Here is a 23,405-nt window from a genome sequence, read left to right on the forward strand (position 1 = left end):
ATGTGTATTTATGTGTTAATAAAGGTATTTAATGTTATGATTTTTGGCTTTCTAGCTCCTTGTTCTCCCTCCGTTTATATATGAATCCATAGGATTTGCCTGTTTCCTATATTTCGGGAGGATGCTTTATTACATGGCACGTGGCCCATTATTGCGTTTGCTATATGAGCCCTTTTTTGTGTATAGTCTTATATACAGTACCGGGGGTCATGGCTTTGCGCCACTTTCTCTCTAATATCCGCTGTAAATTCTTAGCACATTCAGGTTAATTATACAATGCCGGGTCAAGGTCCGCGCTCGCTCATTATCCGCAGATTTGCAGGTCACACGGGGATCTGGTCTGTTTTCCGCTGTGAGTAGATTATTTTCTTATTGTTCTGTGATTTGGGGGATGATTGGAGTTGTAGTTTGTTATTAGTGAATGTTTCTCCCCAGAACACGGCACTTTATAATTCTATTTATTACCTGATTGAATCTTGTGCTGACACATTGCAACAGATTGTACTCAAATTACAATCACTCCCATCATCCCTGACCCCAGAAGCTCACACTCTAATGTCGGTGGGTATAATGATGTGTATGTGACGTGTGACGGGTTAGTCTTGTCCTGGCGCACTCCGGTGTGGAGTGACCCGTCATGTAGGGCAGGATCCGCGTTCCATGCTGTGTCTCTCCGCACTGCTGACTTACTCCCCTCACGTTACAATGTTTCAGCGCCGGTGAATGTTGTGTTAAACTTTGTCAGATTAGATTTTTGTCTTACAAATTTGATATTTTTTATTAACAGACCAATAAGAAATTACATGTCCCAACAAGAAAGTGAACATGGCACCAAATGCAACTCCAACTGCGCAGAAGACCTGTCACGTTTCCAAACTTAAGGTGAGAAATGTGGGAGAATTTACAGCAACTGACAGTCATTATATCTGCTTCTGGTGACACCCAACATGGTCGGCATTTCACCTTCGACAGGAGTTGTCACCCAGCTTTCCAGGATCCTGAATAGTGACTGAGCAGATGTGTCATTCAGGAGCTCAGGAAAGCTGAGTGACCAGTCATGCAGGAGCCGCAATGTTGGTCGTCATCTGGCATGTACAGGAGCCGAGAAGAAACCGCGGAAGAAAACCCATCACAACCTGACGGCTGAGAGCGACTCGGCGGGGGGGGGGAGGGGCTGATATATTCAGGGATTTCTTGATTTTTGGAGTAACGTGATTTAAGACTTAGAAATAAATCTGGAAATCTCCTTATAGGTCAAAAAAGCTTCTCATCCCCCATAAGTTTTACCATTGAGTGCATAAACAGTATACAGTGACAGCTATTCATCTATTACTACTGACAACCAGCCTGTATATCATGTGTGAGAGGTTGTCACAGCCCCGCCCCCTGTTACTGACAACCAGCCTGTATATCATGTGTGAGAGGTTGTCACAGCCCCGCCCCCTGTTACTGACATCACTAATATATAATATAATTACATTGTGATCAGACATGAGATCCACACATCTTATATACAGTAACAGCTATTCATCTATTACTACTGACAACCAGCCTGTATATCATGTGTGAGAGGTTGTCACAGCCCCGCCCCCTGTACTGACATCACTGATATATAATATAATTACATTGTGATCAGACATGAGATCCACACATCTTATATACAGTAACAGCTATTCAACTATTACTACTGACAACCAGCCTGTATATCATGTGTGAGAGGTTGTCACAGCTCCGCCCCCTGTTACTGACATCACTGATATATAATATAATGACATTGTGATCAGACATGAGATCCACACATCTTATATACAGTAACAGCTATTCATCTATTACTACTGACAACCAGCCTGTATATCATGTGTGAGAGGTTGTCACAGCTCCGCCCCCTGTTACTGACATCACTGATATATAATATAATTACACTGTGATCAGACATGAGATCCACACATCTTATATACAGTAACAGCTATTCATCTATTACTACTGACAACCAGCCTGTATATCATGTGTGAGAGGTAGTCACAGCCCCGCCCCCTGTTACTGACATCACTGATATATAATATAATTACATGTGATCAGACATGAGATCCACACATCTTATATACAGTCACAGCTATTCATCTATTACTACTGACAACCAGCCTGTATATCATGTGTGAGAGGTTGTCACAGCCCCGCCCCCTGTTACTGACATCACTGATATATAATATAATTACACTGTGATCAGACATGAGATCCGCACATCTTATATACAGTAACAGCTATTCATCTATTACTACTGACAACCAGCCTGTATATCATGTGTGAGAGGTTGTCACAGCCCCGCCCCCTGTTACTGACATCACTGATATATAATATAATTACATTGTGATCAGACATGAGATCCACACATCTTATATACAGTAACAGCTATTCATCTATCACTACTGACAACCAGCCTGTATATCATGTGTGAGAGGTAGTCACAGCCCCGCCCCCTGTTACTGACATCACTGATATATAATATAATTACATTGTGATCAGACATGAGATCCACACATCTTATATACAGTCACAGCTATTCATCTATTACTACTGACAACCAGCCTGTATATCATGTGTGAGAGGTTGTCACAGCCCCGCCCCCTGTTACTGACATCACTGATATATAATATAATTACATTGTGATCAGACATGAGATCCACACATCTTATATACAGTCACAGCTATTCATCTATTACTACTGACAACCAGCCTGTATATCATGTGTGAGAGGTAGTCACAGCCCCGCCCCCTGTTACTGACATCACTGATATATAATATAATTACATTGTGATCAGACATGAGATCCACACATCTTATATACAGTCACAGCTATTCATCTATTACTACTGACAACCAGCCTGTATATCATGTGTGAGAGGTTGTCACAGCCCCGCCCCCTGTTACTGACATCACTGATATATAATATAATTACACTGTGATCAGACATGAGATCCACACATCTTATATACAGTAACAGCTATTCATCTATTACTACTGACAACCAGCCTGTATATCATGTGTGAGAGGTAGTCACAGCCCCGCCCCCTGTTACTGACATCACTGATATATAATATAATTACATTGTGATCAGACATGAGATCCACACATCTTATATACAGTCACAGCTATTCATCTATTACTACTGACAACCAGCCTGTATATCATGTGTGAGAGGTTGTCACAGCCCCGCCCCCTGTTACTGACATCACTGATATATAATATAATTACATGTGATCAGACATGAGATCCACACATCTTATATACAGTAACAGCTATTCATCTATTACTACTGACAACCAGCCTGTATATCATGTGTGAGAGGTTGTCACAGCCCCGCCCCCTGTTACTGACATCACTGATATATAATATAATTACACTGTGATCAGACATGAGATCCACACATCTTATATACAGTAACAGCTATTCATCTATTACTACTGACAACCAGCCTGTATATCATGTGTGAGAGGTTGTCACAGCCCCGCCCCCTGTTACTGACATCACTGATATATAATATAATTACACTGTGATCAGACATGAGATCCACACATCTTATATACAGTAACAGCTATTCATCTATCACTACTGACAACCAGCCTGTATATCATGTGTGAGAGGTTGTCACAGCCCCGCCCCCTGTTACTGACATCACTAATATATAATATAATTACATTGTGATCAGACATGAGATCCGCACACCTTATATACAGTCACAGCTATTCATCTATTACTACTGACAACCAGCTTATATATCATGTGTGAGAGGTTGTCACAGCCCCGCCCCCTGTTACTGACATCACTGATATATAATATAATTACACTGTGATCAGACATGAGATCCACACATCTTATATACAGTAACAGCTATTCATCTATTACTACTGACAACCAGCCTGTATATCATGTGTGAGAGGTAGTCACAGCCCCGCCCCCTGTTACTGACATCACTGATATATAATATAATTACATTGTGATCAGACATGAGATCCACACATCTTATATACAGTAACAGCTATTCATCTATTACTACTGACACCAGCCTGTATATCATGTGAGAGGTTGTCACAGCCCCGCCCCCTGTTACTGACATCACTGATATATAATATAATTACACTGTGATCAGACATGAGATCCACACATCTTATATACAGTCACAGCTATTCATCTATTACTACTGACAACCAGCCTATATATCATGTGTGAGAGGTTGTCACAGCCCCGCCCCCTGTTACTGACATCACTGATATATAATATAATTACACTGTGATCAGACATGAGATCCACACATCTTATATACAGTCACAGCTATTCATCTATTACTGCTGACAACCAGCCTGTACATCATGTGTGAGAGGTTGTCACAGCTCCGCCTCCTGTTACTGACATCACTGATATATAATATAATTACACTGTGATCAGACATGAGATCCACACATCTTATATACAGTAACAGCTATTCATCTATTACTACTGACAACCAGCCTGTATATCATGTGTGAGAGGTTGTCACAGCCCCGCCCCCTGTTACTGACATCACTGATATATAATATAATTACACTGTGATCAGACATGAGATCCACACATCTTATATACAGTGACAGCTATTCATCTATTACTACTGACAACCAGCCTGTATACCATGTGTGAGAGGTTGTCACAGCTCCGCCCCCTGTTACTGACATCACTGATATATAATATAATTACATGTGATCAGACATGAGATCAACACATCTTATATACAGTAACAGCTATTCATCTATTACTACTGACAACCAGCCTGTATATAATGTGTGAGAGGTTGTCACAGCTCCGCCCCCTGTTACTGACATCACTGATATATAATATAATTACACTGTGATCAGACATGAGATCCACACATCTTATATACAGTAACAGCTATTCATCTATTACTACTGACAACCAGCCTGTATATCATGTGTGAGAGGTTGTCACAGCCCCGCCCCCTGTTACTGACAACCAGCCTGTATATCATGTGTGAGAGGTTGTCACAGCCCCGCCCCCTGTTACTGACAACCAGCCTGTATATCATGTGTGAGAGGTTGTCACAGCTCCGCCCCCTGTTACTGACAATCAGCCTGTATATCATGTGTGAGAGGTTGTCACAGCTCCGCCCCCTGTTACTGACAACCAGCCTGTATATCATGTGTGAGAGGTTGTCACAGTCCCGCCCCCTGTTACTGACATCACTGATATATAATATAATTACACTGTGATCAGACATGAGATCCACACATCTTATATACAGTCACAGCTATTCATCTATTACTACTGACAACCAGCCTATATATCATGTGTGAGAGGTTGTCACAGCCCCGCCCCCTGTTACTGACATCACTAATATATAATATAATTACACTGTGATCAGACATGAGATCCACACATCTTATATACAGTCACAGCTATTCATCTATTACTACTGACAACCAGCCTGTATATCATGTGTGAGAGGTTGTCACAGCCCCGCCCCCTGTTACTGACATCACTGATATATAATATAATTACACTGTGATCAGACATGAGATCCACACATCTTATATACAGTAACAGCTATTCATCTATTACTACTGACAACCAGCCTATATATCATGTGTGAGAGGTTGTCACAGCCCCGCCCCCTGTTACTGACATCACTAATATATAATATAATTACACTGTGATCAGACATGAGATCCACACATCTTATATACAGTCACAGCTATTCATCTATCACTACTGACAACCAGCCTGTATACCATGTGTGAGAGGTTGTCACAGCCCCGCCCCCTGTTACTGACATCACTGATATATAATATAATTACACTGTGATCAGACATGAGATCCACACATCTTATATACAGTGACAGCTATTCATCTATTACTACTGACAACCAGCCTGTATACCATGTGTGAGAGGTTGTCACAGCCCCGCCCCCAGTTACTGACATCACTGATATATAATATAATTACACTGTGATCAGACATGAGATCCACACATCTTATATACAGTCACAGCTATTCATCTATTACTACTGACAACCAGCCTGTATATCATGTGTGAGAGGTTGTCACAGCCCCGCCCCCAGTTACTGACATCACTGATATATAATATAATTACACTGTGATCAGACATGAGATCCACACATCTTATATACAGTCACAGCTATTCATCTATTACTACTGACAACCAGCCTGTACATCATGTGTGAGAGGTTGTCACAGCCCCGCCCCCTGTTACTGACATCACTGATATATAATATAATTACACTGTGATCAGACATGAGATCCACACATCTTATATACAGTAACAGCTATTCATCTATCACTACTGACAACCAGCCTGTATATCATGTGTGAGAGGTTGTCACAGCCCCGCCCCCTGTTACTAACATCACTGATATATAATATAATTACACTGTGATCAGACATGAGATCCACACATCTTATATACAGTAACAGCTATTCATCTATTACTACTGACAACCAGCCTGTATATCATGTGTGAGAGGTTGTCACAGCTCCGCCCCCTGTTACTGACATCACTGATATATAATATAATTACACTGTGATCAGACATGAGATCCACACATCTTATATACAGTAACAGCTATTCATCTATTACTACTGACAACCAGCCTGTATATCATGTGTGAGAGGTTGTCACAGCCCCGCCCCCTGTTACTGACAACCAGCCTGTATATCATGTGTGAGAGGTTGTCACAGCCCCGCCCCCTGTTACTGACAACCAGCCTGTATATCATGTGTGAGAGGTTGTCACAGCTCCGCCCCCTGTTACTGACAACCAGCCTGTATATCATGTGTGAGAGGTTGTCACAGCTCCGCCCCCTGTTACTGACAACCAGCCTGTATATCATGTGTGAGAGGTTGTCACAGTCCCGCCCCCTGTTACTGACATCACTGATATATAATATAATTACACTGTGATCAGACATGAGATCCACACATCTTATATACAGTAACAGCTATTCATCTATTACTACTGACAACCAGCCTGTATATCATGTGTGAGAGGTTGTCACAGCTCCGCCCCCTGTTACTGACATCACAGATATATAATATAATTACACTGTGATCAGACATGAGATCCACACATCTTATATACAGTAACAGCTATTCATCTATTACTACTGACAACCAGCCCGTATATAATGTGTGAGAGGTTGTCACAGCCCCGCCCCCTGTTACTGACATCACTGATATATAATATAATTACACTGTGATCAGACATGAGATCCACAAATCTTATATACAGTAACAGCTATTCATCTATTACTACTGACAACCAGCCTGTATATCATGTGTGAGAGGTTGTCACAGCCCCGCCCACTGTTACTGACATCACTGATATATAATATAATGACATGTGATCAGACATGAGATCCACACATCTTATATACAGTCACAGCTATTCATCTATTACTACTGACAACCAGACTGTATATCATGTGTGAGAGGTTGTCACAGCCCCGCCCCCTGTTACTGACATCACTGATATATAATATAGTGACATGTGATCAGACATGAGATCCACACATCTTATATACAGTAACAGCTATTCATCTATTACTACTGACAACCAGCCTGTATATCATGTGTGAGAGGTTGTCACAGTCCCGCCCCCTGTTACTGACATCACTGATATATAATATAATTACACTGTGATCAGACATGAGATCCACACATCTTATATACAGTAACAGCTATTCATCTATTACTACTGACAACCAGCCTGTATATCGTGTGTGAGAGGTTGTCACAGCCCCGCCCCCTGTTACTGACATCACTGATATATAATATAATTACACTGTGATCAGACATGAGATCCACACATCTTATATACAGTAACAGCTATTCATCTATTACTACTGACAACCAGCCTGTATATCATGTGTGAGAGGTTGTCACAGCTCCGCCCCCTGTACTGACATCACTGATATATAATATAATTACATGTGATCAGACATGAGATCCACACATCTTATATACAGTCACAGCTATTCATCTATTACTGCTGACAACCAGCCTGTATATCATGTGTGAGAGGTTGTCACAGCCCCGCCTCCTGGTACTGAGAGGTTGTCACAGCCCCGCCCCCTGTTACTGACATCACTGATATATAATATAATTACATGGTGATCACATATGAGATCCACACATCTTATATACAGTGACAGCTATTCATCTATTACTACTGACAACCAGCCTGTATACCATGTGTGAGAGGTTGTCACAGCCCCGCCCCCTGTTACTGACATCACTGATATATAATATAATTACATTGTGATCAGACATGAGATCCACACATCTTATATACAGTCACAGCTATTCATCTATTACTACTGACAACCAGCCTGTATATCATGTGTGAGAGGTTGTCACAGCCCCGCCCCCTGTTACTGACATCACTGATATATAATATAATTACATGTGATCAGACATGAGGTCCACACATCTTATATACAGTCACAGCTATTCATCTATTACTACTGACAACCAGCCTGTATATCATGTGTGAGAGGTTGTCACTGCCCCGCCCCCTGCTACTGACATCACTGATATATAATATAATTACACTGTGATCAGACATGAGATCCACACATCTTATATACAGTCACAGCTATTCATCTATTACTACTGACAACCAGCCTGTATATCATGTGTGAGAGGTTGTCACAGCCCCGCCCCCTGTTACTGACATCACTGATATATAATATAATTACACTCTGATCAGACATGAGATCCACACATCTTATATACAGTCACAGCTATTCATCTATTACTACTGACAACCAGCCTGTATACCATGTGTGAAAGGTTGTCACAGCTCCGCCCCCTGTTACTGACATCACTGATATATAATATAATTACATTGTGATCAGACATGAGATCCACACATCTTATATACAGTAACAGCTATTCATCTATTACTACTGACAACCAGCCTGTATATCATGTGTGAGAGGTTGTCACAGCCCCGCCCCCTGTTACTGACATCACTGATATATAATATAATTACATTGTGATCAGACATGAGATCCACACATCTTATATACAGTAACAGCTATTTATCTATTACTACTGACAACCAGCCTGTATATCATGTGTGAGAGGTTGTCACAGCCCCGCCCCCTGTTACTGACATCACTGATATATAATATAATTACATTGTGATCAGACATGAGATCCACACATCTTATATACAGTAACAGCTATTCATCTATTACTACTGACCACCAGCCTGTATATCATGTGTGAGAGGTTGTCACAGCCCCGCCCCGTTACTGACATCACTGATCCACACATCTTATATACAGTGACAGCTATTCATCTATTACTACTGACAACCAGCCTGTATATCCTGTGTGAGAGGTTGTCACAGCCCCGCCCCCTGTTACTGACATCACTGATATATAATATAATTACACTGTGATCAGACATGAGATCCACACATCTTATATACAGTAACAGCTATTCATCTATTACTACTGACAACCAGCCTATATATCATGTGTGAGAGGTTGTCACAGCCCCGCCCCCTGTTACTGACATCACTGATATATAATATAATTACACTGTGATCAGACATGAGATCCACACATCTTATATACAGTCACAGCTATTCATCTATTACTACTGACAACCAGCCTGTATATCATGTGTGAGAGGTTGTCACAGCCCCGCCCCCTGTTACTGACATCACTGATATATAATATAATTACACTGTGATCAGACATGAGATCCACACATCTTATATACAGTGACAGCTATTCATCTATTACTACTGACAACCAGCCTATATATCATGTGTGAGAGGTTGTCACAGCCCCGCCCCCTGTTACTGACATCACTGATATATAATATAATTACACTGTGATCAGACATGAGATCCACACATCTTATACACAGTAACAGCTATTCATCTATTACTACTGACAACCAGCCTGTATACCATGTGTGAGAGGTTGTCACAGCCCCGCCCCCTGTTACTGACATCCTGATATATAATATAATTACATGTGATCAGACATGAGATCCTGACATCTTATATACAGTAACAGCTATTCATCTATCACTACTGACAACCAGCCTGTATATCATGTGTGAGAGGTTGTCACAGCCCCGCCCCCTGTTACTGACATCACTGGTATATAATATAATTACACTGTGATCAGACATGAGATCCACACATCTTATATACAGTAACAGCTATTCATCTATTACTACTGACACCAGCATGTATACCATGTGTGAGAGGTTGTCACAGCCCCGCCCCCTGTTACTGACATCACTGATATATAATATAATTACATTGTGATCAGACATGAGATCCACACATCTTATATACAGTAACAGCTATTCATCTATTACTACTGACAACCAGCCTGTATATCATGTGTGAGAGGTTGTCACAGCCCCGCCCCCTGTTACTGACATCACTGATATATAATATAATTACACTGTGATCAGACATGAGATCCACACATCTTATATACAGTAACAGCTCCTCATCTATTACTACTGACAACCAGCCTGTATATCATGTGTGAGAAGTTGTCACAGTCCCGCCCCGTTACTGACATCACTGATATATAATATAATTACATTGTGATCAGACATTAGATCCACACATCTTATATACAGTAACAGCTATTCATCTATTACTACTGACAACCAGCCTGTATGTATATCATGTGTGAGAGGTTGTCACAGCCCCGCCCCCTTTTACTGACATCACTGATATATAATATAATTACACAGTGATCAGACATGAGATCCACACATCTTATATACAGTAACAGCTATTCATCTATTACTACTGACAACCAGCCTGTATATCATGTGTGAGAGGTTGTCACAGCCCCGCCCCCTTTTACTGACATCACTGATATATAATATAATTACACAGTGATCAGACATGAGATCCACACATCTTATATACAGTAACAGCTATTCATCTATTACTACTGACCACCAGCCTGTATATCATGTGTGAGAGGTTGTCACAGCTCCGCCCACTGTTACTGACATCCCTGATATATAATATAATTACATTGTGATCAGACATGAGATCCACACATCTTATATACAGTAACAGCTATTCATCTATTACTACTGACAACCAGCCTGTATATCATGTGTGAGAGGTTGTCACAGCCCCGCCCCCTGTTACTGACATCACTGATATATAATATAATTACATGTGATCAGACATGAGATCCACACATCTTATATACAGTAACAGCTATTCATCTATTACTACTGACAACCAGCCTGTATATCATGTGTGAGAGGTTGTCACAGCCCCGCCCCCTGTTACTGACATCACTGATATATAATATAATTACATTGTGATCAGACATGAGATCCTCACATCTTATATACAGTAACAGCTATTCATCTATTACTACTGACAACCAGCCTGTATATCATGTGTGAGAGGTTGTCACAGCCCCACCCCCTGTTACTGACATCACTGATATATAATATAATTACATTGTGATCAGACATGAGATCCACACATCTTATATACAGTAACAGCTATTCATCTATTACTACTGACAACCAGCCTGTATATCATGTGTGAGAGGTTGTCACAGCCCCGCCCCCTGTTACTGACATCACTGATATATAATATAATTACACTGTGATCAGACATGAGATCCACACATCTTATATACAGTAACAGCTATTCATCTATTACTACTGACAACCAGCCTGTATATCATGTGTGAGAGGTTGTCACAGCCCCGCCCCCTGTTACTGACATCACTGATATATAATATAATTACACTGTGATCAGACATGAGATCCACACATCTTATATACAGTAACAGCTATTCATCTATTACTACTGACAACCAGCCTGTGTATCATGTGTGAGAGGTTGTCACAGCCCCGCCCCCTGTTACTGACATCACTGATATATAATATAATTACACTGTGATCAGACATGAGATCCACACATCTTATATACAGTAACAGCTATTCATCTATTACTACTGACAACCAGCCTGTACATCATGTGTGAGAGGTTGTCACAGCCCCGCCTCCTGGTACTGCGAGGTTGTCACAGCCCCACCTCCTGGTACTGAGAGGTTGTCACAGCCCCGCCTCCTGGTACCGAGAGGTTGTCACAGCCCCGCCTCCTGGTACCGAGAGGTTGTCACAGCCCCGCCTCCTGGTACCGAGAGGTTGTCACAGCCCTGCCCCCTGTTACTGACATTATTCAGTAATGATTGACCTGTAATTATTGGAGAAGTGTAAATGATATAGTGTTTTCTTCGATCTTCCCGGAGCTGTTGAACGGTCTCCTTTTTGTATTGCAGGTATTCCTTTTTTCGCTGTCTTTCGCTTACATCACCAAATCGCTGGCTGTTTCCTACTCTCGGAGCATGATCACGCAGATTGAAAGAAGGTTTAACCTTCCCTCGTCTTTGGTCGGGGTCATCGATGGAAGCTTTGACATTGGTAATATAACGGTATCTGAGAATTTACTTCCAGAATAGAAGCTCCTCCCACAACGCAGCTGAAAAGCATCATGGGGCTTCATGTCAGTGTCGGGAATAAGGCAGGATTCACATGTTCAGTCTTTGGAGCAGTTTTTGAGCCGATACACAGAGTAGATCCAAAAGTGAGAGAGATTATAGAGCAGGGGCTGAGGATCTCCCGTCATGTCGGATCCACATCAGCCATTGGCTCAAAAACTGCCTAAAAATTTGCACCAAAAACGACATATAAAGCGCGTGGGTAATGTCAGCGATTATTCTATGATTGAAGTTTATAATCGGAGGACGATTATTCCATAAACACGTGAGTGAAGCGTCTCCGGTAGGATGTTGGGGGTAGTAACATTTTCTACATTACTGCTGAACCCCGTTTACTATCAATACATTTTGGGGGTCAATGATAACAATGTGGGAGGAGCCTCGGATGTCAGGTAAGGGGTGTGGTTTAGTTTACATACCTCATGTAACGTTTCTACGACTCGGCGGTATTTATTGCCGCGCATTTTCACCGGTATAACGTTTGTAAGATTTTTTTCTGATACCAAAAAAGTGGGCGGGTGAAACAACATGCGGACATGTGACTTGCCCCTATAGGCTAATATTATTGGCGATACAGCACATTATCGTATTGGCGATTTATTACAATTGCGCGCTGAGGTAATCCTTATGGAACAGTGATGGAAGACTTGTGCGCCATTTGTGCGATAAATCACTGCGCCATTCACAGATATTATAAATTAGCGCTCGTCTCTCCTAGGAAACTTGCTGGTCATAACCCTCGTCAGCTACTTTGGAGCGAAGCTTCATCGTCCCAGAATGATCTCCATTGGCTGTCTGATTATGTTTCTGGGGAGCTGCCTGACCGCGGCGCCGCATTTCATCATGAGACGGTAAGAACATGAACGTTAGAAGAATAAATCATGGCGGCATGACATGGCGGCAGTGCGGGAGATTTATCAAAACCGGAGCATTAAAAATGTGGAGACGTGGCCGAAAACAGCCAATCAAATCACCGGCAATAAATGTCATTCATCTCCCCAAAATATCTATTGTAGCTGTTTCTTTAAACTTTAACTAAATGTTCGACAAACTTCCAACATGTCAGAAGTTTGCCGAAAGTTTAGCTACAGTTTAAGTATTTATTTAGAAACGATCTGTACTTTAGATACAAAGATCCAAACCCCCTGCATAGACATAAAACTACATGACATTCTACTGACTGCTCCCCAGTGGTAGCAGCAGAATATTATCAGGTAACTCTATGGGAGCTGTATATATCTGTATGTAGTGAGCTCCCCCTAGTGGTGACTGCAGGCAGCAGAATATTATCAGGTAACTCTATGGGAGCTGTATATATCTGTATGTAGTGAGCTCCCCCTAGTGGTGGCTGCAGGCAGCAGAATATTATCATGTAACTCTATGGGAGCTGTATATATCTGTATGTAGTGAGCTCCCCCTAGTGGTGACTGCAGGCAGCAGAATGTTATCATGTAACTATGGGAGCTGTATATATCTGTATGTAGTGAGCTCCCCCTAGTGGTGGCTGCAGGCAGTAGAAGGTTATCATGTAACCCTATGGGAGCTGTATATATCTGTATGTAGTGAGCTCCCTCTAGTGGTGGCTGCAGGCAGCAGAATATTATCATGTAACTCTATGGGAGCTGTATATATCTGTATGTAGTGAGCTCCCCCTAGTGGTGACTGCAAGCAGCAGAATGTTATCATGTAAGGCCTCATGCACACGACCGTATTTTTTCCCACCCGTAAATACTGGCGTAAATACGGGTCCGGTGCCACACGTATTCCACCCGTTTTGCACCAGTATTTACGAACCCGTGCCCGTAAATATGGGTCCGGTGTCACCCGTATTCCACCCGTATTTACGGGCACGTTTTTGGCGGCAAAATAGCACTGCACTAATCGGCAGCCCCTTCTCTCTATCAGTGCAGGATAGAGAGAAGGGACAGCCTTTTCTGTAATAAAAGTTAAAGAAATTCATACTTACCGGCCGTTGTCTTGGTGACGCGTCCCTCTCTTCACATCCAGCCCGACCTCCCTGGATGACGCGGCAGTCCATGTGACCGCTGCAGCCTGTGATTGACCTGTGATTGGCTGCAGCGGTCACATGGCCTGAAACGTCATCCAGGACATCGGGCCAGATGTCGAGAGGCACGCGTCACCAAGGCAACGGGCGGGAGACCGGACTGGAGGAAGCAGGAAGTTCTCGGTAAGTATGAAAGTCTTTTATTTTTATTTTTTACAGGTTTATTCTGATCGGTAGTCACTGTCCAGGGTGCTGAGTTACTGCCGATCAGTTAACTCTTTCAGCTCCCTGGACAATGACTATTTACTGACGTCGCTTAGCAACGCTGCCGTAATGACGGGTGCACACATGTAGCCACCCGTCATTACGGGAGCCCCATAGACTTCTATGGACTGTCCGTGCCGTTATTACGGCCTGAAATAGGACATGTTCTATCTTTTTCAACGGCACGGGCACCTTCCCGTGAGAAAACGGGAAGGCACCCGTCGCCAATAGAAGTCTATGAGCCCGTTATTACGGGTCGTAATTACGACCCGTAATAACGGGAGTTTTTACGGTCGTGTGCATGAGGCCTAACTCTATGGGAGCTGTATATATCTGTATGTAGTGAGCTCCCCCTAGTGGTGGCTGCAGGCAGCAGAATGTTATCATGTAACTCTATGGGAGCTGTATATATCTGTATGTAGTGAGCTCCTCCTAGTGGTGGCTGCAGGCAGCAGAATGTTATCATGTAACTATGAGAGCTGTATATATCTGTATGTAGTGAGCTCCCCCTAGTGGTGGCTGCAGGCAGCAGAATGTTATCATGTAACTCTATGGGAGCTGTATATATCTGTATGTAGTGAGCTCCTCCTAGTGGTGGCTGCAGGCAGCAGAATGTTATCATGTAACTATGGGAGCTGTATATTTCTGTATGTAGTGAGCTCCCCCTAGTGGTGACTGCAGGCAGCAGAATGTTATCATGTAACTATGGGAGCTGTATATATCTGTATGTAGTGAGCTCCCCCTAGTGCTGTCTGCACGCAGCAGAATGTTATCATGTAACTCTCTATGGGACCTGTATATATCTGTATATATTGAGCACCCCCTAGTGGTGACTTCAGGCAGCAGAATCTTATCATGTAACTCTATGGGAGCTGTATATATCTGTATGTAGTGAGCTCCCCCTAGTGGTGGCTGCAGGCAGCAGAATGTTATCATGTAACTCTATGGGAGCTGTATATATCTGTATGTAGTGAGCTCCCTCTAGTGGTGGCTGCAGGCAGCAGAATGTTATCATGTAACTATGGGAGCTGTATATATCTGTATGTAGTGAGCTCCCCCTAGTGCTGTCTGCACGCAGCAGAATGTTATCATGTAACTCTCTATGGGACTTGTATATATCTGTATATATTGAGCACCCCCTAGTGGTGACTTCAGGCAGCAGAATCTTATCATGTAACTCTATGGGAGCTGTATATATCTGTATGTAGTGAGCTCCCCCTAGTGGTGTCTGCATGCAGCAGAATGTTATCATGTAACTCTATGGGAGCTGTATATATCTGTATGTAGTGAGTTCCTCCTAGTGGTGGCTGCAGGCAGCAGAATGTTATCATGTAACTCTATGGGAGCTGTATATATCTGTATGTAGTGAGCTCCCCCTAGTGGTGGCTGCAGGCAGCAGAATGTTATCAGGTAACTCTATGGGAGCTGTATATATCTGTATGTAGTGAACTCCTCCTAGTGGTGGCTGCAGGCAGCAGAATGTTATTATGTAACTCTATGGGAGCTGTATATATCTGTATGTAGTGAGCTCCCTCTAGTGGTGACTGCCTGCAAACACCACTAAGGGGAGCTCACTACATACAGATATATACAGCTCCTATAGAGTTACATGATAACATTCTGCTGCCTGCTGCCACCACTAGAGGGAGCTCACTACATACAGATATATACAGCTTCCATAGAGTTACATAATAACATTCTGTTGCCTGCAGCCACCACTAGGGGGAGCTCACTACATACAGATATATACAGCTCCCATAGAGTTACATGATACTATTCTACTGTCTGCAAACACCACTAGGGGGAATCTGTATGTAGTGAGCTCCCTCTAGTGGAGACTGCAGGTAGCAGAATGTTATCATGTAACTCTATAGGAGCTGTATATATCTGTATGAAGTGATCTCCCTCTAGTGGTGACTGCAGGTAGCAGAATGTTATCATGTAATTATGGGAGCTGTATATATCAGTATGTAGTGATCTCCCCCTAGTGGTGACTGCAGGCAGCAGAATGTTATCATGTAACTCTATGGGAGCTGTATATATCTGTATGTAGTGAGCTCCTCCTAGTGGTGACTGCAGGCAGTAGAATATTATCATGTAACTCTATGGGAGCTGTATATATCTGTATGTGGTGAGCTCCTCCTAGTGGTGGCTGTAGGCAGCAGAATCTTATCATGTAAGGTTATGTTTCGGAAGGGGATATGGAGCTCTATTTTAGGAAACTGAGCTCTAAGGCTATGTTCACACAGAGTTTTTTTAAGCGGAAACCGCGCCGCAAAACTCGTCAAAACGGCCCAAAAATGCCTCCCATTGATTTCAATGGGAGGCGGAGGCGTCTTTTTCCCACGAGCGGTAAAACCGCCTCGCAGGAGAAAGAAGGGACATGCCCTATCTTCGGACGTTTACGCCTCTGACCTCCCATTGACTTCAATGGGAGGCAGAGAAAGCGTATTTCACTGCGTTTTATGCCTGCGGTGCTCAATGGCCGTGGGCGAAAAACGCAGCGAAAGTCGGCGTGCAGGGAGAGGGAAATCTGCCTCAAACTTCCAAAAGGAATTTTGAGGCAGAAATTCCGCCTGCAATAAAACTCTGTGTGAACATGGCCTTATTTACTGTGAGATGTCAAGTATGTAAGAAATGATCTGAGTCTTGTTATAACGATTATTATTGCAGATATCATTATGAGGGATCGGCTTCCCACTTATCCCACAACTCATCATCTTATTTACATCTTTGTCTGGCAAATCAAAGTCAACTCTCAGACTCCGGGATTCCTGAAGGTTCTTTATTTTCTCTTCAGTCTTTTAGATTTGCAGTCTGATTGCTCTCAAGCTGTTGCATAAGTACAACTCTCAGCAGGCACTGACATTCTGCAACCTGTGAATTTCAGCTCTCAGTTCCTGCAGCTGTTAGGGCATGGTGGGAGTTGTAGTTACACAATATCTGGAGAGCGCTAGTCTGCTGGGTGTGTGGACAACAGAAGGAGCCCATGAAGAAAAGAAGGGGTAAGATCAGATTAGGACAAAGCTTCCCCTTACACAGGCTCTGGGATGGGGAAACAGGCACTGGAGGCAGGGGTCCCACTTTGAGGTTTGCTTTGGGGCCCCCTCTATTCTGTTTATACCTCTGGTTAGGGATAAGTGATATTTTGGGGACACCTCTGGGATTAGAGCCAGATCTTCTGATATCTTAACCACTGAGCCGCCTCTGTCTGTGACCAGTGTGCCAAGCGGGATCCTCAGAGTCTTTGATGTGGATTTTCGTTCTCATTGGAAATATTCTTCAAGGCATCGGAGAAACTCCCATCGAGCCCCTCGGATTGTCGTATGTGGATGACTTTGCCAAAGACGAAAATTCTCCTTTTTATATAGGTAAATATTATAATTCTAACAATGAGCGAGGAAAGTTCACGAGCAACGAAAGAAAACCCAGGAAAGTCAAAGTCTAACAATATAAGCGGGTTAGAAATGGCTTTACTTTTACTTATACTGATCCCGAGTTATATCATCTTACTCTCCAGTCCTAGCCAGAGCTGCACTCAAAATTCTGCTGTTAAATTATGTGTTATTCTCCAGTCACATCCAGAGCTACAGTCACAATTCTACTGTTACATAATGTCTTATACTCCAGTCACATCCAGAGCTGCAGTCATATTTATACTTTTAAATAATGTTTTATACTCCAGTCACCCACAGAGCTGTAGTCACAGTTCTGCTGCCACATCATGTGTTATACTCTTGTCACATCCAGAGCTTCAGTAACATTTTTGCTAGTTACCACTTTCAATTGTGCTGATAAACACTGCTGTACCTCCTAAACGAAGACCCCCTAATGCACTGCACTGGGGTGTATATATTTGGGGGTGTTGTAGTATTTTTACAGATTATATTAAAGCAGAGACCTGAACATACACTGAATTAGCAGGAAAAATTAAGAACTCAGAGTTTATCAGAGAAATTTCTCCAAAGAACTCCTTTGGATTTTGTAACATCTATTAAGAAAAAAGCAGAGAAATGTGTGTGAACAGTCACCAGATAATGCCGCCATAAATCAGAAGTAATTATTTATATTTTTCATTATGTTTTGCCCGTCTCTGTGCAGCGCTGTTGTGTTTATTTTGCCAGGGCTTTCTGTGTGTGGGATTATTAATGGAAATGATTACAGGGGGCAGGAAAAATAAGACTTGGGATGTCCTGTACTGCAGGGAAGAGGAGAGCAGGGAGCAGTGGAGATGAGGCATGTGATGTGTGATGTCCTGTACTGCAGGGAAGAGGAGAGCAGGGAGCAGTGGAGATGAGGCATGTGATGTGTGATGTCCTGTACTGCAGGGAAGAGGAGAGCAGGGAGCAGTGGAGATGAGACATGTAATGTGTGATGTCCTGTACTGCAGGGAAGAGGAGAGCAGGGAGCAGTGGAGATGAGGCATGTGATGTGTGATGTCCTGTACTACAGGGAAGAGGAGAGCAGGGAGCAGTGGAGATGAGACATGTAATGTGTGATGTCCTGTACTGCAGGGAAGAGGAGAGCAGGGAGCAGTGGAGATGAGGCATGTGATGTGTGATGTCCTGTACTACAGGGAGGAGGAGAGCAGAGAGCAGTGGAGATAAGAGGCATGTGATGTGTGATGTCCCGTACTGCAGGGAGCAGTGGAGATAAGAGACATGTGATCTGTGATGTCCTGTACTGCAGGGAAGAGGAGAGCAGGGAGCAGTGGAGATGAGGCATGTGATGTGTGATGTCCTGTACTACAGGGAGGAGGAGAGCAGGGAGCAGTGGAGATAAGAGACATGTGATCTGTGATGTCCTGTACTGCAGGGAGGAGGAGAGCAGGGAGCAGTGGAGATAAGAGACGTGATGTGTGATGTCCTGTACTACAGGGAGGAGGAGAGCAGGGAGCAGTGGAGATAAGAGACGTGATGTGTGATGTCCTGTACTGCAGGGAGGAGGAGAGCAGGGAGCAGTGGAGATGAGGCATGTGATGTGTGATGTCCTGTACTACAGGGAGGAGGAGAGCAGGGAGCAGTGCAGATAAGAGACATGTGATGTGTGAAGTCCTGTACTGCAGGGAGGAGGAGAGCAGGGAGCAGTGAAGAGAAGAGACATGTGATGTCCTGTACTGCAGGGAGGAGAGCAGGGGGCAGTGGAGATAAGAGACATGTGATGTCCTGTACTGCAGGGAGGAGGAGAGCAGGGAGCAGTGAAGAGAAGAGACATGTGATGTGTGATGTCCTGTACTGCAGGGAGGAGGAGAGCAGGGAGCAGTGAAGAGAAGAGACATGTGATGTGTGATGTCCTATACTACAGGGAGGAGGAGAGCAGGGGGCAGTGGAGATAAGAGACATGTGATGTGTGATGTCCTGTACTACAGGGAGGAGAGCAGGGGGCAGTGGAGATAAGAGACATGTGATGTGTGATGTCCTGTACTGCAGGGAGGAGGAGAGCAGGGAGCAGTGAAGAGAAGAGACATGTGATGTGTGATGTCCTGTACTGCAGGGAGGAGGAGAGCAGAGAGCAGTGGAGATAAGAGACATGTGATGTGTGATGTCCTGTACTGCAGGGAGGAGGAGAGCAGGGGGCAGTGGAGAGAAGAGACATGTGATGTGTGATGTTATGTACTGCAGGGAGGAGGAGAGCAGAGAGCAGTGGAGATGAGAGGCATGTGATGTGTGATGTCATGTACTGCAGGGAGGAGGAGAGCAGAGAGCAGTGGAGATAAGAGACATGTGATGTCCTGTACTGCAGAGAGGAGGAGAGCAGAGAGCAGTGGAGATGAGAGGCATGTGATGTGTGAAGTCCTGTACTGCAGGGAGGAGGAGAGCAGAGAGCAGTGGAGATAAGAGACATGTGATGTGTGATGTCCTGTACTGCAGGGAGGAGGGGAGCAGGGAGCAGTGGAGATAAGAGACATGTGATGTGTGATGTCCTGTACTGCAGGAAGGAGGGGAGCAGGGAGCAGTGGAGATAAGCGACATGTGATGTGTGATGTCCTGTACTGCAGGGAGGAGGAGAGCAGAGAGCAGTGGAGATAAGAGACATGTGATGTGTGATGTCCTGTACTGCAGGGAGGAGGAGAGCAGGGAGCAGTGGAGATAAGAGACATGTGATGTGTGATGTCCTGTACTGCAGGGAGGAGGAGAGCAGAGAGCAGTGGAGATAAGAGACATGTGATGTGTGATGTCCTGTACTGCAGGGAGGAGGGGAGCAGGGAGCAGTGGAGATAAGCGACATGTGATGTGTGATGTCCTGTACTGCAGGGAGGAGGAGAGCAGAGAGCAGTGGAGATAAGAGACATGTGATGTGTGATGTCCTGTACTGCAGGGAGGAGAGCAGGGAGCAGTGGAGATAAGAGACATGTGCTGTGTGATGTCATGTACTACAGGGAGGAGAGCAGAGAGCAGTGGAGATAAGAGACATGTGATGTGTGATGTCCTGTACTGCAGGGAGGAGCAGAGCAGTGGAGATAAGAGACATGTGATGTGTGATGTCCTGTACTGCAGGGAGGAGAGCAGGGAGCAGTGGAGATAAGAGACATGTGCTGTGTGATGTCCTGTACTACAGGGAGGAGAGCAGAGAGCAGTGGAGATAAGAGACATGTGATGTGTGATGTCCTGTACTGCAGGGAGGAGAGCAGGGAGCAGTGGAGATAAGAGACATGTGATGTGTGATGTCCTGTACTGCAGGGAGGAGGAGAGCAGGGAGCAGTGGAGATAAGAGACATGTGATGTCCTGTACTGCAGGGAGGAGAAGAGCAGGGGGCAGTGGAGATAAGAGACATGTTGATCTGTGATGTCCTGTACTGCAGGGAGGAGAGCAGAGAGCAGTGGAGATAAGAGACATGTGATGTGTGATGTCCTGTACTGCAGGGAGGAGGAGAGCAGTGGAGATAAGAGACATGTGATCTGTGATGTCCTGTACTACAGGGAGGAGAGCAGAGAGCAGTGGAGATAAGAGACATGTGATGTGTGATGTCCTGTACTGCAGGGAGGAGGAGAGCAGTGGAGATAAGAGACATGTGATCTGTGATGTCCTGTACTACAGGGAGGAGAGCAGGGAGCAGTGGAGATAAGAGACATGTGATGTGTGATGTCCTGTACTGCAGGGAGGAGGAGAGCATGGCGCAGTGGAGATAAGCGACATGTGATGTGTGATGTCCTGTACTGCAGGGAGGAGGAGAGCAGGGAGCAGTGGAGATAAGAGACATGTGATGTCCTGTACTGCAGGGAGGAGAAGAGCAGGGGGCAGTGGAGATAAGAGACATGTGATCTGTGATGTCCTGTACTACAGGGAGGAGAGCAGGGAGCAGTGGAGATAAGAGACATGTGATGTGTGATGTCCTGTACTGCAGTGAGGAGGAGAGCAGGGGGCAGTGGAGATAAGAGACATGTGATGTGTGAGGTCCTGTACTACAGGGAGGAGGTGAGCAGAGAGCAGTGGAGATAAGAGACATGTGATGTGTGATGTCCTGTACTGCAGGGAGGAGGAGAGCAGGGAGCAGTGGAGATAAGAGACATGTGATGTGTGATGTCCTGTGCTGCAGGGAGGAGGAGAGCAGAGAGCAGTGGAGATAAGAAACATGTGATGTGTGATGTCCTGTACTGCAGGGAGGAGAAGAGCAGGGGGCAGTGGAGATAAGAGACATGTGATGTGTGATGTCCTGTACTACAGGTAAGAGAGCAGCGAGCAGTTGAGATAAGAGACATGTGATGTGTGATGTCCTGTACTAGAGGTAGGAGGGGAGCAGTGGAGATAAGAGACATGTGATGTGTGATATCCTGTACTACAGGGAAGAAGAGAGCAGGGAGCAGTGGAGATAAGAGACATGTGATGTGTAATGTCCTGTACTGCAGGGAGGAGAAGAGCAGGGGGCAGTGGAGATAAGAGACATGTGATCTGTGATGTCCTGTACTACAGGGAGGAGAGCAGGGAGCAGTGGAGATAAGAGACATGTGATGTGTGATGTCCTGTACTGCAGGGAGGAGGAGAGCAGGGAGCAGTGGAGATAAGAGACATGTGATGTGTGATGTCCTGTACTGCAGTGAGGAGGAGAGCAGGGGGCAGTGGAGATAAGAGACATGTGATGTGTGAGGTCCTGTACTACAGGGAGGAGGTGAGCAGAGAGCAGTGGAGATAAGCGACATGTGATGTGTGATGTCCTGTACTGCAGGGAGGAGGAGAGCAGAGAGCAGTGGAGATAAGAGACATGTGATGTGTGATGTCCTGTACTGCAGGGAGGAGGAGAGCAGGGAGCAGTGGAGATAAGAGACATGTGATGTGTGATGTCCTGTACTGCAGGGAGGAGGAGAGCAGGGAGCAGTGGAGATAAGAGACATGTGATGTGTGATGTCCTGTACTGCAGGGAGGAGGAGAGCAGGGATCAGTGCAGATAAGAGACATGTGATGTGTGATGTCCTGTGCTGCAGGGAGGAGGAGAGCAGAGAGCAGTGGAGATAAGAAACATGTGATGTGTGATGTCCTGTACTGCAGGGAGGAGAAGAGCAGGGGGCAGTGGAGATAAGAGACATGTGATGTGTGATGTCCTGTACTACAGG

At 44.3% G+C, this 23,405-nt stretch overlaps 1 protein-coding gene across 3 annotated transcripts in view; it reads left to right on the forward strand.

The window, feature by feature from the left end:
* The first annotated feature begins 315 nt into the window (after nt 1-315).
* LOC142722383 (solute carrier organic anion transporter family member 1A2-like) overlaps nt 316-23,405 on the forward strand; it is a 52,342-nt gene continuing 29,252 nt past the window's right edge. For 2 of the 3 annotated variants that reach the window (XM_075848890.1, XM_075848892.1), the window contains exons 1-6: nt 316-352; nt 788-882; nt 12,369-12,510; nt 13,306-13,438; nt 17,530-17,636; nt 18,078-18,227. In XM_075848890.1, coding sequence (XP_075705005.1) covers nt 826-882; nt 12,369-12,510; nt 13,306-13,438; nt 17,530-17,636; nt 18,078-18,227 — 589 coding nt within the window. In that variant the 5' untranslated portion in view covers nt 316-352; nt 788-825. Of the gene's footprint in view, nt 353-455; nt 562-787; nt 883-12,368; nt 12,511-13,305; nt 13,439-17,529; nt 17,637-18,077; nt 18,228-23,405 lie in introns of those variants that run through there. The other variant, XM_075848891.1, reaches the window with a different exon arrangement.

Source organism: Rhinoderma darwinii, unplaced genomic scaffold, assembly GCF_050947455.1.
Source record: "Rhinoderma darwinii isolate aRhiDar2 unplaced genomic scaffold, aRhiDar2.hap1 Scaffold_535, whole genome shotgun sequence".
Lineage (NCBI taxonomy): Eukaryota > Metazoa > Chordata > Amphibia > Anura > Rhinodermatidae > Rhinoderma > Rhinoderma darwinii.